At 40.6% G+C, this 18,932-nt stretch overlaps 1 protein-coding gene across 1 annotated transcript in view; it reads left to right on the forward strand.

Annotated features, from left to right (window-relative positions):
• cdh12a (cadherin 12, type 2a (N-cadherin 2)) overlaps positions 1-18,932 on the forward strand; it is a 65,507-nt gene that overhangs the window by 28,265 nt on the left and 18,310 nt on the right. Inside the window, exons 4-8 of the mRNA XM_034556107.1 lie at positions 2,455-2,574; positions 6,346-6,513; positions 6,957-7,144; positions 10,841-11,094; positions 12,789-12,925. Coding sequence (XP_034411998.1) covers positions 2,455-2,574; positions 6,346-6,513; positions 6,957-7,144; positions 10,841-11,094; positions 12,789-12,925 — 867 coding nt within the window. The remainder of the gene's footprint in view (positions 1-2,454; positions 2,575-6,345; positions 6,514-6,956; positions 7,145-10,840; positions 11,095-12,788; positions 12,926-18,932) is intronic.

The raw sequence follows: 18,932 nt of genomic DNA on the forward strand, positions 1-18,932 counted from the left end.
AATTATAAACTGAAAGGAGTCATGAAAAGTTTTTGTATTTAACAATATGTTAGCCAGCTAGGTTGGAAATTGACAATATAAGAAACTGTTATGATTGTGCAGGGCCCAAAAACAAGAACACAGAGCTGGAGTTAAACACCAATAACCTTTATTCCGAAGGCCAGAGAGAGGTGTGGAACTCGCGCTGGCGTCCGCTGCAGGCTGGTGGCTGGTTGGGTGGCTAGGCTGTTCTTCAGGGGGATTCCGGGGAAGCAGAGGGGCTGTAGCTGGAAAAGCACAAGTTAGCAACTAGAATGTATCTGTAATCAGAGAGGCCGGGGCAGTCGTTCTGGGAAAGAGAACTGACGATCTGACGAGTTGTTGAGGGAGAACTGAGGCAGATATAGTGGGGAGCTTGATGAGGGAATGGGCTTCATGTGTGTGGGTTGATTGGCAGCAGGAGGGGGGAAAAGAGGCCACGCCCAGGCAGACACAGATAAATAGGGGACCATGACAGAAACTGCTATCGCCAATAGACTGACTATGAATCATCTAGCTCATTTTTCAAGGCCTGCAACTTAGGTTTGAGCTGCTTTCTACCATCATCCAGATTTAACAGGACAACCTGGATGAATTCAAAGAAGCCACTCAGCTTCGCCAGATAGCTAATATTGAGAGCATAGATTAATCCAAACACCACTAGTGTATCAGTCCAAGATCTCAGTCATTACAACTTGATTCTCCAGGGTGACTGAAACATGGAGAGGTTGGAAAGGAAATCCCTGCAGCCGTGTCCATATCTGCCACCACAGGACCACTGCACCCACCTGGAAGGCTTCAAACTCCTCCTCCTGAAAGAAAGAGTACACGAGGTCCAGAACATGTGTATACCAAACATGCCAACTATGATAGGCTAATAAATAAGATATAAAGCTTTGATGGTACTGGGAAACATACAAAATGAGTGTGCTTACAAATATTCAATGAAATGCAAAATTGTCTACCACACCATGAGAGTCACTGCCTGCTACACTTCTCACTAACATTAGGCCTGTGTACTCCTGACATGTGTATCTTGAGTGAATTAAAACGGCTAAAAGGGCATATGCAGTTGTAATTCAAACATGGTAAGGGAGAAACGGTAGAATACTGGCCATGTTGGAGTCTATAATGTCTCAGTAAGCAGACTTTGATGGGACTAGAAAAAGCACATAACTTACATTTCCAGTGCCAGAGCCAAGAAGAATATACATTTGATAAAGACAGTGACACATTGAAGATCACTCCCCGACTGTAGTTGTCCCTGTCCATCCAGAGTTTGGGCTTAAATGACTAGTGTTCGAAGACAACATGCTAAAACAAGTCTAAAATAGTGCTTTTAAGTAGTTGAGATTGATGGCAGTGTCATAAACATTACCAACATCATTAACTATATCATGTGGGGAACATGAATGTTTGAACCAAATTGCAAGGCAATCCGTCCAATAGTTGTTGATACATTTCACTCAAACCACATCTGACCCTCCTGTGGTGCCAGCGGATGGAGAGATGACTGAGAGCTTTAGCCTGAATATCTAAAAAATGCATTTAAACCTTTGTCTACTGTGGAGTACCAGGAAACATCCTAGATCCTTGCCGTATTTCCATGACAATAAGATGCTAACGCACTATGTGGACCCACAGGACTCAATGTCCTGACAAATCAAGGTTAAACTCAGGTTACCACCTGGCTACCAAGGCCATTAACAGATATCCTAATGGTGCAGTAACACCTGGCCACATGCGCCAAATAAAGAGTGGGGAGCATTTCACCTCCACTAGTGGGTCTATACAATCTACATTTACAGAACACTAGTTATCAAATAAAAAGCCTTTCAGCAGGGCAATAATATGTCAATTTCAACCAAACCGGTCATCTTTTAATCTTCACTTGTGGTGTTGGCCTGAGTTCCACATTAGCTAACTGTCATAACTGGCCGTATGCTTTGACTATTTGTTTATTGGATTGAGACAAGAAGACCAATTTTACCGATTATGATTGTTCCAGTCATGATTTGTCATGATTCTGCTCTTCCATGTCAATATGGTTTCGGTAGCCACATGTCTACCTAAAATATCCAAGGCTCCAGATCGCACTGCTGCCTGAAACATTGGAAAAACAGTTGTTTCTCTCACTGAATCAATGTAAGCACATTGATGAACCTTACCTACTTATTACTATACATTCTGATGCACTAATGATCATTAAAGGATCTCCAGATCAGCTTACACAATTAAATATGTCATTATATCAAAAGAACAAACGTCTTTGATTTAATTAATGAATAGAAGAAAATAACCTTTTACCAAAATATTTATTTTGTTATCTAAAAAACGTTTTCCAAGATAATTAACTTGAGATTTTGATATTCAATATTGTTCTGTTGGAAAATAAACACATCATTAAATAACCTGTGTACATATGTTTTTGTTAAGGAACCTATGTAACACAGGTGACTGCCACCGATGCAGATGACCCCACATATGGCAACAGTGCACGTATCGTGTACAGCATCATTCACGGCCAGCCGTACTTCTCTGTGGACCCCAAGACAGGTGAGAGGCCGTTCATTATCCATTACTGGTGCCATAACAAACCAAGAGTCATTCACAGCTCTGGGACTGCTACAGTATGTGAACCCACAGCTCAGAAAGCCAGTCATAACACAGCGAGTGAGTTTGTCCTCAGTCCTGCTACTAAATGCTCAAACAAGCACTACAGATTTTCAGTCCTTTATCAGACATCTCAGCTCAACGGTAATGACTCTGAACATTACATTTCATTCAGCTGACGCTTTTATCCAATGCGAACTTAAGTGCATTCAACCATGAGTACAAACTCAGAACAGCAAGAATCTTGAAGAAATTGTGCCAATAAGTGCCATTTAAGTGCTACCAAAGTGCAACATTTTTAAAATATTTTTTGTATTCAAGGTATAGTCGGAAGAGATGTGTATTTTGTTTTTTAGCGGAAGATGTAGAGACCTTCTGCTGTCTTGATGTTAATGGGGTACTCATTCCACCATTGAGGAGCCAGAACAGCAAACAGTCGTGACTTTGTTGAGTGTTTAGCTCGTAGTGACCGAGCTACAAGCTGATTGACAGATGCCAAGCGGAGTGAACGGGCTGGGGTGTAAAGTTGGACCCTGTCCTGTATCTAGTACCAATGTTTTGAAATGGATGCAAGCAGCCACTGGTAAGCAGTGAAGGGAGTGGAGTTGTGTGGGTGAACCTAGGGAGGTTAAAGACCAGTCAAACATGGAGTGTCAAATTTGCCTCAGAGGGCTTTACAATGTGTACACATACGACATCCCTGTCCCAGGACCTCACATCGAATCAGGAAAAACTCCCCAAAAATAACCTTTCACAGGGAAAAAAATGGAAGAAACCTTGTCATAGATGTCATGTGTACAGAATGAACAGAGTTACATAAACACATTACATGAATATGACAATGTATGAATGGACCTCCAATCCATGAAACAGAAGGAGGTAGAGAGGAGGGGGGCGGGCGATCAGCAGGGTCCATGGCAGGAGGCCGGCTCACCAGGCATCAGACACCACCAGGTCCAATAGACCCTATGAGATGTGAAGTCACAAAGACTCCGGGGAGGAAGCAGAGTTAGTAAGGTGCAATGGAGAGATGTAAATTCATCCATAAGTAGAGACAGGTGCTCAGTGTATCCTAAAACATCCCCCAGCAGCCTATAAGCCTATAGCAGCATATCTAGGGGCTGGACCAGGGCAAACCTGATTCAGCCCTAACTATAAGCACTATTAAAGAGGAAAGTCTTAAGTCTACTCTTAATGTCTGCCTCCCGGACTGAAAGTGGAAGCTGGTTCCATAAAAGAGGAGCTTGATAACTGAAGGCTCTGGCTCCCATCGTAATTTTTTGGACTCTAGGAACCACGAGCCCCACATTTAGTGAGCGCAGCTCTCTAGTGGGGCAATATGGTACTACAAGCTCCTTAAGATATGACGGTGCATCACCAATCAAGGGTTTGTAGGTGAGGAGAAAGAATTTTAAATGTGATTCTTGATTTTACAGGGAGCCAGTGCAGAGCAGCTAATACAGGAGTAATGTGATCTCTTTTCTTAGTTGTTGTGAGTACACGAGCTGCAGCATTCTGGATCAACTGGAGGGATTTAAGAGACTTATTAGAGCAGCCTGATAATAAGGAGTTGCAGTAATCTCGTCTGGAAGTAACAAATGCGTGAACCAGCTTTTCTGCATCTTTTTGAGACAAGATGTGCCTGATTTTTGAAATGTTACGTAGATGAAAAATGCAGTCCTTGAGATTTGCTTAACGTGGGAGTTAAAGGACAAGTCCGGTCAAAGATAACGCCGAGATTCTTTACAGTGGTGTTGGATACCAAGGCAATGCCATCTACAGAAACCACATCACTAGATAATTGATCTCTGACGTGTTCAGGGCCCAGTAAAATAACTTCAGTTTTGTCTGAGTTTAACATCAGGAAGTTGCAGATCATCCATGTTTTTATGTCTTTAAGACATTCTTGAATTTTAGTGAGCTGGTTGGTCCCCTCTGGTTTGATCGATAGATATAATTGAGTATCATCTGCATAGCAATGAAAGTTTATGGAGTGTTTCCTGTTAATGTTGCCCAAAGGAAGCATATATAAGGTAAATAAAATTGGTCCAAGCACAGAACCTTGTGGAACTCCGTGATTAACGTTGGTGGTCATTGAGGCTTCATCGTTTACAAATACAAATTGAGATCGATCTGATAAATAGGATTTAAACCAACTTAGTGCGGTACCTGAAATGCCAATCGACTGATCCAGTCTCTGTAATAGGATCTCATGATCAATCGTGTCGAACGCAGCACTAAGGTCTAACAAAACAAGCACTATCGACAAGAAGATCAATCTGGGACGGACTAAAGTTAGCACAGGAGTCCTCCGTCACATTGAGATGTGGTATTGAATCAAATGCAGAAGGAATCACTTCTTTAAATTTAGCTACAGCATTGTTAGTTAGACATGTGGTGTAGAAACTTTTGACTAACGGTGTACACTCCGGGAGTATAAACTCAAAAGTTATGAGGTAATGGTCTGACAGAAGAGGGTTCTGTGGGAAGACCTCCAAATGCTCAATGTCAATGCCATATGCAAGAACAAGGTGGAGGGTGTGGCCAAAGCAGTGAGTGGGTTTCTGTACTCTCTGACAGAAGCCAATCGAGTCCAACAATGAGATAAATGCAGCACTAAGGCAAGCATTATCAACATCCACGTGAATATTAAAATCTCCTATAATAATAACCATAACAGTTTTAAGGACTAAACTTGATAGAAACTGTTAAGTTCAACCGAAATTCTGAGCTTCCCGCTCTTTGGAAGATGTCCTGAGACCAGTAATTTAGAATATAAAGTATTTAATAAAAGAATAAGGATAATAAGCATATATTTCTGTCCCAGCCGTGCGCGCTCACGCGTCGTTGGGTCCACAGGCTATAATAACGATGTATATGAATACAAATCAGTTAAAATAGTTAACTGTCTACCGCCTTCACGTGAGAGGACAAATGCCACGCCTTACAGAGTTTCGAAAGGTTAAGTACAATCCATACACTGAGCATAAAGCTTCTCCATTGGTTAGTATTAGGTATGCATGCATATACCTCAACTACACAGCATGCTATTTGCTATCAGTACAAAGGGGCAGACTTATCTAAGCAATAAACCACAATGCTACTTCCATTATCTCTTCCCTTTTGGCCCTAAACAGTAAGATGGGCTCCTTCAAAATAAATGCCTATCTTCCGGTCACTTAGGGAGACCACTACTTTGACTACGACTCCTTGGATCAATACATTCCATTCATACCTGAGTCATCTTTATAGTTATGATAACCATAAAACATAAAACTATCAGCATACAGTTACAATAATACTTATTCAGTGATTACTTATACAGTAACATACTTATACAGTGACTTCTCTCCAATGTTTCCCTAACACATTCCTCAGAATATTCTTCATAATATGCCTTATTGATTATCATATCTTTTGTTATGTATTAATTTAAACCATGGGCTTGCCTATTTACATGTGCAAGTATATATAAAAAAACATTACAACTCTACAAAACTCTGAAAATTCAGATAGAAATTCTGTTTTTTTGAAATTCTGAATATGGACCTGGTTACCTAAATTTGTAAATTGTGATTATGGGCTACACAAAATAAACTGAATTGAAATTAGCAGAAAGAATGCAAACAGAGGCGAGAGCAATAAGTCCCCTATATGGAAGGCTAAATCATCAATCATTTTCAAGAGTACCATCTTCAACCCCTCTACCTCTAGGAATCATCAGGATAGCTCTCGCTAACATGGACCGCGAGGTGAAAGGGGAGTACCAGGTTCTTCTCCAGGCCAAGGACATGGGAGGTCAGCTGGGGGGACTGGCCTCCACCACCACCATCAACATCACCCTCAGCGACGTCAACGATAACCCACCGTGCTTCGCTAAGAGTAAGAAAGTCTCAAAAAGGATATGTGATTGGTTGATTGTTTCCAACTGAAAAACCCAGCCCAGTGTTGCCAACATTTTACAGTGGCTAGCAGCACTAGCTCTTAAATCATGTTAGATTTAGCAAGAATGTTGCCAAGTCAACAACACTGACAGCCCTTCAGGCCTCCCTCCAAAGCCAGTCCCCCCAAATGATCAGCTTGTGGAAGGCTCTATAGAGTAAATGTTTGGACGGTTTTATTACTGCCCTGCAACAAATATGGATAACAGATTTTTTATTTTGTCAGAGCATTTGATTAATTATATGCTGTCAGGATGTAAGGAATTCAACAAATATATCAAGATACCATTTTTTACCACCATACCTACCTAGAAAATCAGTCCGTCTTAAATTTGCACTTAATTGCTTTTTGCTGTCTTCCCGTCTCCTCTGTGATTGTCTCAGGTATTTTCCATCTGTGGATTCCAGAGTCGGCGTCATTTGGCTCAGCAGTGGGTCAGATTCAAGCTCACGATCTGGATGCTGGCAGCAATGCCGAAGTGAATTATGTTATTGTTCCAGGAGATGAGGGCAACATGTTTGACATCGTCTCTAATAGCCAAATTCAAGAGGGAGTTGTTATCTTGAAAAAGGTATATTCACTCGTTATCGGCTGCACATTAGCAGTTTTTGTCACAAACTGTACTGTACTGGACCAACTTGATATGCATTATTATGTGTTGTAAAAAAATGGCCAGATATCTGGCAACGTGGCAGGTATGAACTAATTGAGGTTCATGCCAGATGACATGGGCTGTCTGTAAATAGAGGATACCAAAGAACAGTATCACTAATTCCAACAGTACAACAACAGAGTCACATCATCCAGCCATTATCTTTAACCACTTATCCTTTTCAAAGGTGCTGATCCCAGCTGATATTGGGTTAGTGCAGGGTACACTCTGGACCGGTTCCCAGATTATCACAGGGCTCACAGATAGCATTCTGACATGGTGGAGAACATGCAAACTTTGCACAGAAGGGCCAACCAGTCCAGGCCCCTCTTGCTACTACACCGCCATGCAGACCCAAGTCATGCTAGAGTACATTTTCTCCGATATTTTTTATCTAGCCTGTCTTAGTCCTAGGTTTTAGTTGACTTGAACTTAAGTATAGTTTTAGTTTACATAAACTCTGGATATTTAAATCAATTTAAACTCTGATCATTTTAATCCAGTTATATTTGAGTGACATTCTGGACATTTTATAGTAATTTTAGTCGGCTTAAATTTGACTTAGCTTGAACTAAACTAAAACGTCCAAAGTTTGACTTAAAATCGAGACATTTTAGTCAATTTTTAGTTAACTTAAATGTTTTTTTCTTAGATGTTTTTGTCTTGTTTTAGTCCAGTGATACAGTATTTTAGTTGACATAAACATTAGACATTTCAGTGTTCAGTCGACTTAAACTCAACATTTTAGAAAACTGCTGTCAACTGTATAGGCAAAAACACATGGTGCACATAATGTTCCATAAAATGACATGTATGAATGCAGCTTTGCAGAGATGCTGCATATTTTGACCTAATAAATGTAAGCAAAACATCCAGACATGAAACATGCTCTTGTTCATACATTTATTTCTCACCAACTCTATTGAGGCCCCTGGATAAATAAAGCATACTGTCTTTACAGACACCAATTAATATTATTTCAATACATTTGGATATCAGTTTTTGAATGCAAGAAATGATCAATTCTAGAAAGCAGGCTACTTCCCAGCAAAGTTTATCCAAGCCCCAAACCAGTTTCCAGATGTAATGCTCATAAGTACATACTTGACCTTTTACTAGTCTAGAGTCATTCAAAATCAACAAGACCTGGCTATTAAATGTGTGCAGCAATTATATTGTCCATGCTTTATTATGGATCACATGTTTAATTCTCCAAATTAAACAAACTTGTCTTAAACAAGAAGATAACATATCCAATTTAGCTTTTGACTTTGAACTGCAACTAAACCACAATAGATAAGCAATGTCCAGATTTTGTAAAATGCTAGTTATTCATAATGTTAAACCACCAATTATAACTTAGTTAACTTGTGTTTAATAACATTAAACACAGCTTTTTACCTAAAATTAACTTCTTATCGTAGCTTATTATAAGCTCAGTTTCAGTGTAGTGTGCCTTGACGTGTCTTGTCATGTTTGTAGTATTCTTATGTATGCTAAGTATGCTTCTCTCTTGACAATACAGAGCCTTCCATTAACTATGACACTGAAATCAACAAATTCCAACTATGAGTAGTACAAATGTGCTTTGTTCCTGTGAATGCATCATGCCAGTGAAGGCAATCTGAAACCAGCACCAATGAACACTTCTATATAGAGATCATTGCAGAACAATTCATTAAATGTTTATGTAACTTTGTAATGCTGTTCATTCTGTACACATGACATCTATTGCTTCTGTCCATCCGGGGAGAGGGATCCTCCTCTGTTGCTCTCCTGAAGGTTTCTTCCCCTGAAAGTGTTTTTTCTATTATTAGATATATGTGTACAGATTGTAAAGCCCTCTGAGGCTATACATCATAAACTGAATTCCATTGAATTGAATGGCTTTTTCTGTAAGAATGAAAATCATAAATATTATTAATAACTGTGTGTCATTTATTAAATCGGACTTAAAGTTGTACATTCTAGAAGGATTTAAATGTTGAGTTTTATTGATTAGTGTTACAGCAGTTTAATAGTTCTTTTTTTTAAAACTGCAGAAATACAAGTATGACATGACTGTAATAATGCTGCAGAAATCTACATTATTCTGAATTGAACATGGATAAGGTGTTAAGTTTAAATGAACAACAAACGTCACTGACAAAGGGAGTAAATCACAAAACAGGGGGGCATAGGCCGAGTTGTGCAGCTGTAGTCTGGCTGTCTTCACCACAAGCACATTCTCCCCTCCAGTCAGCGATTTGGCTGTTTGTTTTTGTATTAGAGAGGCTCACAAGTCATTTCATGAAAGTCCACACCAAGTCACAAGTCTCTTCTGGTTAACATAAGAGTTCTATCATCTGCTACACAAATTATCCTCAGAGGGCTTTATAATCTGTACACATACGTCATCCCTGTCCCAGGACCTCACATCGGATCAGGAAAAACTCCCCAAAAATAACCTTTGACAGGGAAAAAAGGGAAGAAACCTTCAGGAGAGCAACAGAGGAGGATCCCTCTGTTGCAGAATGAACAGCATTACAGAGTTACAACACATTCAACGACTATGACAGAATTAACCTCCACAATCCATGAAACAGAAGGAGGTAGAGGGGGGGGGGGGGGGCTGGCTCATCAGACATTCTATACCAATAAGTTTGAAAGTAAGAGTTAATTCTTTACTGATAATGTGTAAACAATTAAGGACTAGTCTTAACGGAAGTAACTCAATTCTTTTCTAAATAATGTGAGTTTCCCGTAAAGCTACATGTTTTTCCAATAACAACTTCCGTTCATATTTGCTCAGACTGCATTTATATAGTACTTTTGTAGTCTTCCACCACTTAAAGTGCTTCACACTACACATCAACTTTCACTCATTCACACACTGATGGCAGAGGCTGACATATTACATTATATCTCTGATATAATGCACAGAGCGACAGCTCAGGAAGGTGAAGTGGTTTCAGCGTCATGAGAGATACTGAGTTTGAATGTGTCTTGGTACAGTTTCAATCAGGGAGTAGTGCATTGATCCAGTGATTGGACATCAATAACCAAAAATGCATGAAGGCCACGAACAGGACCGGTGATAAAGGGCAGCCCTGGCGAAGGCCAACACCCACCGGGAACGTGTCTGACTTACTACCGAGGAGACGAATATAAAAAAAAGCATTTTTTTAAATTAGTTAAAAATTTAAATAAAAAATGTCAGATGGTTAAATCATGGAGACAAATATTGTACTGTATCTGAGGTCTAAAACTAAACAAAATCGATTTTCCAAAAAGTACATATGGTTTACACAATGTCATGAGCAGCACATTAACAGAACAGCAGCATCTTCAGTCCTACATCTGCCTGTTCACAGGATGTGTTCAGATACCAACAAACAATCACCTTACGCCTTTAAATCCAAAGTAATTAAACTTAAAGCAGAAAAATATGGGTTTAGCAGGAGTAAAGACGCCGTCGAACATGTGAGACTGACGGCTGAAAAGCGAGGCTTGATGTTTCCTGTGTAGACAGCGCTACAGTTCACACATATTAATAGCAATATATTATAAGCTCTATAGTCCTATGACTTTCATATCTCCATGTCTCTTCATTCCTTTATTGTTATGTTTTTGCAGACTCTTGACTATGAGACAAAGAAGTCATACACCTTTACGGTCGAGGTGTCAAACACACAGCTGGACCACCGTTTCCTCCACCTGGGGCCCTTCAAGGACTCAGCGACAGTCAAGGTGAATGTTTTGGACATGGACGAGCCTCCGGTCTTCACCAAGGTTTCCTACTCCATGGACGTGTACGAGGACACTCCTCCAGGAACCATCATTGGCTCTGTGACGGCTCAAGACCTGGATGCTAGCAGCAGTGCTGTCAGGTAACAAGGAATGCATAAGTCAATGTGAAAATTGTTAACAGCACCCTGTTCCACATACTGTACAGCCTATGTCAAAGGACACAAGAACATCTAACTGTTTGTTATTTGACCGTCTGATCACACCAAGGTGACAGATATGTGTGGAAGTGGAGATGTAGAGCTGTAAGTTGTCGGCGTAGAAGTGGAAATGAAGACCGCGCAGGCGTATGATGTTGCCAAAGGGTAGCAAGTAGAGGATGAAGAGGAGGGGACCGAGTACGAAACCTTGGGGGACACCTTGATGGACTGGGGCTGTGTCAGACTTGGATTTATTGATGATAACGAACTGTGGGGGATGGGAATGGCAGGCTGGTTGTAAATGGTCTCAATTAATTAGAAGATTACCCTTGGAGTTGGTGGAACCAGAGTGGATGATGCAGAGTAGTAGATGGAGCGTGCAGCTTGTATTGCTGCATATATTTCTTGTAAGCCGTGGTGTGTACTGTGAGGCTGGTTCTGTTGGAGAGTCGCTGTAGTCGGCGTTTCTGGGATTTTATGAGGAGGAACCAGGTGTGAACCAGGGAGCAGTGTGAGTGAAAGAGACAGTTCTGGTTTTGAAATGGCCAAGCTGATCAAGGCAGGAGAACAGTGTGTTATTCTAGATTGAGATAAGATTGACCAGGTCTGTGGGAAGGGGCAGAGGGGAGGGATGGTGACTCAAATGAGGATGGAGTTTGGATGGTAGTGAGGCTGGTTTTAAGTGTTGGCGGTAAAGAGCAGCGACTTCTCCTCTACTGCCATTAGGGCGTGGTTTGTCCAGGTAATGATATAGTAGTTGCAGAGGGATTTGGTTGAGTGTGTAGTAGTCCTGGTGTTTTTCCAAGTTTCAGTGAGACAGAGGATATATCAAGGTTGTTGTCAGGAATAAATTCATTGAGGATTAGGCTTTTGTTGTTGATTTTGTTACTTCGTGAGCGGGTGTTGAACCGAGCAAGTTGCCTGAAAATTCAATTTTCAATTCAGTTTATTTTGTATAGCCCAATATCATAAATTTGCCTCAGAGGGCTTTACAATCTGTACACATACCCCTGTCCCAGGACCTCACATCGGATCAGGAAAAACTCCCCAAAAATAACCTTTCACAGGGAAAAAGTGAAGAAACCTTCAGGAGAGCAACAGAGGAGGATCCACCTCCCCGGATGGACAGATGCAATAGGTGTCTTGTACAGAAGGATGCCTCCCTTTCAGGTTGCTGTGAGCACGGACCAGGGACCATGGTTCATTGTGGGATGAAGTAGAGCTGAACAGGGCTTTAGGTTTAGCCCTGAGCCTTAAAGGCCAGGAATCCTCAAGAGCTGTGACCGGAGAAGTGGCGGCGGCATCATGAACACGGTCGCTGGTTGTGTCGGTTTGTGCTGGACCAAAGATGATGTTGTCCATGAGTTTCTTGGCATCTTGTAGAGTTTGGGTATTCTTCCTTCCAGCTCTGTGATTTTATCGGCCAGGAGGTAGCCCACATATTGTTCAGGTTGAAGCAAAGGTGACAGATAATTCACAGGCGGTCCAGTTTGCAGTTTACAAAATTGTAGACAGTATGTGTGGTCCCCGTAGTGTTAGCTAGCTCCCTGTGGCAGTGGGAGCAATTCTCAGATCTGAGCTCCAGCCCAGCACTATAACTGATTTCCCTCTCATGAGGACCTCTCTTATCTCTGCAGGTATTTCTTGGAATGGCAGATGGAGTCCGACTGCTGTTTTGACATTGACACTGTTGAAGGGACCATTTCCACTAATGAATACCTGGACAGAGAGACAGCTGTTCAGCACAATATCACTGTAACGGCAACCAAAGTCAGTAAGTATTACACAGTGTTGAAAATCGTCCACAGCTGATCATGAAAACCTCTTACAAAGAACCAGAAGGAGTAACATAGAGTTCTACAGACCGACAGGTAACTAGATCGGACACTTCTAGAGTTTGTTATCATGCTTCATTGTAACCCACGTGGGGAAATCAAATTCTGTGACTGGCGGTTTGTTTACATTCTTTGAATAATATCCTATTATAAAATTGTTAGTATAATTTAATGTTCAACAGCCATTTGTACCTGGTGTGAGTTCAAATAAATTATTTCTCGCAGAAACCCCTGAATGCACAAGCTCTCAGCAATATGACTGGTGTGAACGTCAGAGAGCGCACAGACACACAAGGCGTCATATACAGTGATGCTTTGGGTCTTTAATGGACTGACAAAGTGAGTACAATGAGTCACATACAAGCACAGCAGCGTTTACAACTTCTGACCTGTAAATCACAACAATAACTGTGCAGACTTGTTTTATATGCATGGCCTTATACAGATCAATTATAAGGTTGATTCCTGAACATATTTCACCATCAGAAGATGGCTATAATTTATTAGTAGTTATCTTTTGATGATAATATCACACGTCTGCTATCATTAAATCCTGTGGTTGGTTTGTTTGCTTTCACACCATAAACAAACTGCACCAGAGTCCACTTGGAGGCGGACTAGGATCACCTTTTTATGCAGTTTCGGTTTGGTTGTGTGGTCCCCAGCAGGGTTCCATTGACAGCTTTCACACCAGCCGTACGAACCAGGCAATCCGTCCTAAGAATATTGTTTGTTAACCTTCATGACCAAATAGAAACTGATATTGAACCTTTTAAGCCCCAAGCTATTTTCTAGGTTTCTGCTCGAAATATCATACCCAAACTAAAAAGGGTGTAGCTCTGCAACCACAAAGGCTATTTGAATAATGTTGGTGTTATAATAAAGGCAACACTGTGGGCTTCTGTTCAGATGTGTACATATTAGTATATATATATATATATATATGTTACTGGTTAAGAGTAAATCAAGATGAAAGACAGCAAAAGTTGAATTTCCAGGTTCGTCTAGAAAAAAAAGCACTTTCAGGATGATTATCTCTTGGAAAGATGCACAGAAACAGCAGACATTAGAGATCATAGCACAATATGTGACCAGTCTCTCTGCAAAGTTAGAGAGGTTTTAGTAGAGATAAATTAGGCAAAATGGGCAATTTGAATTTTCTCATGTACCAAACCTTATATTTCACTTTTATATTACTTATGGTGTTCAATACATCTAAATATAGCACTCTTTGTTGATTAGAAGAAGAACAATGATTTTCTCTTTTTAAAAAGCCAAAAATAAGCAACATTTGTGACTGTAAGCGCTAAATCAATTCATGTTGCTGTGTTCTTTTGCTCATATCTCAGAGATGCTTTGTTGCAGAAGGATTTCGAAAAGACACTTATAATCTGTGTGGAGTCCTCTTGCTTTTTGCTATCTGTCTTTTTCTGATCGCACTGAGCTACGGGTTTCTAGTTCCGGAAACGTGCTGAGTGGGCTGACTCCTGACAAAATTATGATTATGATATAATTCTTTCAGTTGGTGTTTGAGTTGTGTGGAAATGGCTTACTGAGTCTCGTAGCCCAAGTTCTCTTGTTTAATTTGATGTATAATATATTTGCTCATGTTTATTGTAAGGTTTTACACAGTCTAACTATGATGTGTAAATCGGCGCCATGGGGCTCAAAAGGTTAAAGTACCTCCAAACAATCCAAATCAGTAAAAATCCCCACATAAATACAAGATTAAATTTCACCAAACATATTAGAAGGTAAACTGCACCAACACACACACATATCATTATTTCCTGCTACTACATCTGCATATCAAGGGGCCCCTCATGGGCTACCAATCACCAAGTTCACAAACAAAGACCACGCTAATGGAACGCAAGGATTAGATAGCACAGGACTGGACTATGAGACATTAATACACACCAGTAGATTAGGAGTTATCTTATTTTCCTAATAAGATAACCACAGTAATTAACTGATTGTGTTCATAATCAAATTACTGTGACAGGACTCAGTCCAAACTTTGAAGGTAGTTTGAAGTTTGAGTTTCTCCCTTAACAAGCCTGACGTATCCAAAATAAAAAAGTTATTATTCTTAAATCCCTGATGTGAAGTCCATAATGAAAATGGGAATTAAGCCTCATTGGGACTGAATTTATTTCTCTATGAGAGGTAGGCTAACTTTAACATCACAGCACCTGCGCTGGTAAATCATTTCAATCCTGTCCACAGCAAGTATTCATCACTTCTTCCCTAGTAATATAATGATTTTCAACCTGTCCAGAGCAAGGATTGTTTAACCCCTCCTCCGGTAAAATGTTGAATCCTGTTTACGGCGAGTATTTATCACTTTTTTTTTTAGCTCGGTGTTGAAAAGTGTCCATGAAAAACGTGTTTGCTAATCTGATGGATCAAAATATACTGACTCCAACATAAGCCTGTGATATGAATGCGTCAAGAGCAGAAACCCGTAGCTCATCAATATTTTCTTCCTATGTCGGTTTCCATTTTGGCTAATTGGTGCCATTAAAACTATGCTGAATTAAGTATATGTGATAGTAGTCTGGACAGCGCATCTATCGGTACACTGCAAATATATTATAGAATAAATAATATTTGTGGAGATGTAATCCTTCCAGCATGTTCTGGGTCCTCCCCAGTGTTCCTACCAGTTGGGCTGATCACTTTTAACTCGAAGGAGTTGCGCCTTAACTCCAAGTTCCTCCTTATGTGTCCTTATTATTAGGACCCTATTGAAATTGCTAGGATTCTTATTACTCCGCTTTTTATTTTTGAACATTGGGACCATTTTTGGGGTACTTAAAAACCTGGACAAGTCACCAAATGTGTCAAGCTTGTCAGGCTTGGTGAAAATAGCCATCTGATATAGATGTCAAATTTGGGTTTTACACATTTTTGACACATGTCCATCTCCACCTGCTCTACAAAAAAGCCTCTCAGACCCCTAAGCTCCGCCTACTTAGATTTTCCGCCATTTTGAATTTTTACCCGTGTTCAAATCCAAGCCAGGGTTGATTTTTGCATCACTTTTTTTTTTTACCTTTAATTTACATGACGTGGTCTAGACTTCACGTAGACATACACATGATAGATGTATATGTTCACATTCTCAAAGCGTCACCTACTGACAAATAAGCCTAAAATGCATCAGATTCACATGAAATTTACACAACATGGTCTACACTTCACGTAGAGACACGCATGTATATGTTCACATTCTCATGGTGCCACCTACTGGCTCAACTGGACTTGCTTTGAATCTGCCCCAAACTTGTCATGCTTGTTACAAGTCACAGCCTGAGGATATCGACAAGCTTATTTTTACTCAGTCAAAGCGCCACCTACTGGCAATCAGCGTTGCGTGACAAACGGTAAAACGTCCGACCGGCTGCCCTGAGATATATAATAATCATTATTTAATCATAACAAACAAGAGTCATCAAGTACACATACATGGTCCAGGCCCGGACGCGCTCACGTGGCTCCGCTTCCACAGTCTACTGGCTGAGCGCTTCTCCTCGAGCGCTCCTGGCGTAGCAAACAGTTTCTGTCTGGCGTCACCACGTAAGAGACTAAATTTGCGTCTTACAATTAGTTTTATTCGCAGTCCATTCGCTGAGCTAAGCTCCCATTGGTTAGTGGAGGTATTCATGCAAATACCTTTCAGAGACACAGCATGCTACGCTGACCAGCGAATAAGACATGAGGTTCACACCTGAGGGTTAGTTCCATTCGCCACTTCAAAGAATGCCTCCAATCGATAAGCTAGCGGGGTCAAAGCTCACACTTCCGGCCAAGGACAGGAAGTTCCCCTTCAGAATAAAACCTATTATCCTGCCTTCAGAATAAAAGCAACATCTCAGGTTTTAATCAACATCCCTTTTAACTATTGTCTAAACAATAAAACATCATTCATTCTCATGCATCATACAATTAATCATTACATTTGTCATCAACAAACATAATAATAAAACAGTGATCCTCTCTTATGCTTTATAATACATTCCTCAGAATATTCCTCAAATTAATTATCATAACTTTCTTTATGTATTAATTTAAAACATAACCCCTCTTATCTACATGTGCAAGTGTATATAAAATCGACTACAACTCAACAGAGGCCAACAGGACCACATCATCTGCAAATAGCAGAGAGGCAATTTAGAGACCCCCGAACCTAACGTTCTCCAACCCCCTGCTGTGCCTAGATATCTTGTCCATGAAAGTCAAGAACAGGACTGGTCATAAAGGACAGCCATGACGGAGGCCAACACCCACCCGGGTAGGTGTCGGACTTATTGACAAAAATACAAAAACAGTTCCTACTGCAGTCGTACAGAGACCAGAAGGCCCGTCGCAACGGGTCCGGCATCCTTTACTCTGCCGCAGCCAATTCAGTTACACTGACCGTCTGATAATGACATGGGTGGGTTTACATTGGAGTTAGTTGCCTGTATCAGATGTCGAAGGGCACTGACTAACTGTCGGTATTGGATGACCACGATCACATGAGTGTGACTATGCACAATGAGGCTGTAAAGGTGGACTAGTCGGTGGGATGATGTTAAATTGTCTCATTTAGCAACCTTTTGTTAGGATCCATCTTATTTAAAAAGGGGTTTTCACTGTTCTATATTATATCCCCGGAAAAAAACGTACTAAATGCAGGCCATTTAACTATAAATCATAGGTTTTACGTACTTGGTCAATAGCCAATCAAATTTCATTTTTTGCCATCTGCTTTCATTGCCAAAGGCTTTGTGTTTTGTTGCTATCCCACACTCGGGGGAAACTTGACATTGTGAGTGTGGACTATCTCCACATAGCAGCCTCAACCTAAATGATAAATGAACAGTCGCCTCTCAAGTAGGGCTGCACAATTAATCGAATTTTAATCGCGATCACGATGTTGGCTGCCACAATTAAATGAGCATGATCGTCAGCGATATTGACGTTTAAAATGCGTACTCTGCTCCATATTAAATCAAGCGGTTCCTCAACTAACGGAGAACTAATGCAGTTTCAGTTTTGTTGTGTGTTCCCCAGCAGGGTTCCATTGACAGCTTTCACACCAGCTGTATGAACCAGGCAATCCGTCCTAAGAATATTGTTTGTTAACCTTCATCACCAAATAGAAACTGATAATTAAAGTAACTCCAAACAATCCGGTATTAGTAGAAGAGTAGAGAGACAGACAACGGAACAGAGAGCAGACGGGTGTCGTGTGAAAGTTAAATGAAATGTCAGGAGCAGAAGGCGAGGAGCTAGTCCAGAGGTCGGCAACCCGCGGCTCCGGAGCCGCATGCGGCTCTTTCATCCCTCTGATGCGGCTCCCTGTGGCTTTTGAAAATAATTAATGAGTATTTAATTAAAATGTATTTTATTTTAGTTTGTTCGTTTTTAAAATGTAATTCTAAATTTGAAGATTAAGGTGATCTTGTAACATCTAAATAAAACGTGTTAAAAAATGTTATGTCGCTGTTACGCTGTTACTATGCGTCACAACCGCCAATGTGCGACACCCGCCAGCGCGCGATTTCTTGAACTTTTCGAATCCCAGGTAGGACAACTATGGAGAATTCTAAGAAGAGAAAAGTGTCTGAAGAAAACAGAACGTTCAATGGTACGTGGACAGATTCATTTGCTTTCACTGCTGACGAGACTGGTTTACCAGTATGCTTAATATGTAATGAGAAACTAGGTAACAACAAAAAGTCAAATGTCGCAAGACATTTCCAGAATAAACACGCAGCCTTTGCTCAAAAATATCCGGATGGAGATGAGAGAAAAAAAGCCGTTTCGGAACTTATGCGGAAGGTTGATCTGAGTAAAAATCACTTCAAGAAGTGGATGAAGTCTGCAAATTCAAGTACATATGCGAGTTTTGTAGCCGCTCAGGAAATAGTCAGGCACGGGAAGCCGTTCACA

The sequence above is a fragment of the Cyclopterus lumpus genome, chromosome 17, assembly GCF_009769545.1.
Source record: "Cyclopterus lumpus isolate fCycLum1 chromosome 17, fCycLum1.pri, whole genome shotgun sequence".
NCBI lineage: Eukaryota > Metazoa > Chordata > Actinopteri > Perciformes > Cyclopteridae > Cyclopterus > Cyclopterus lumpus.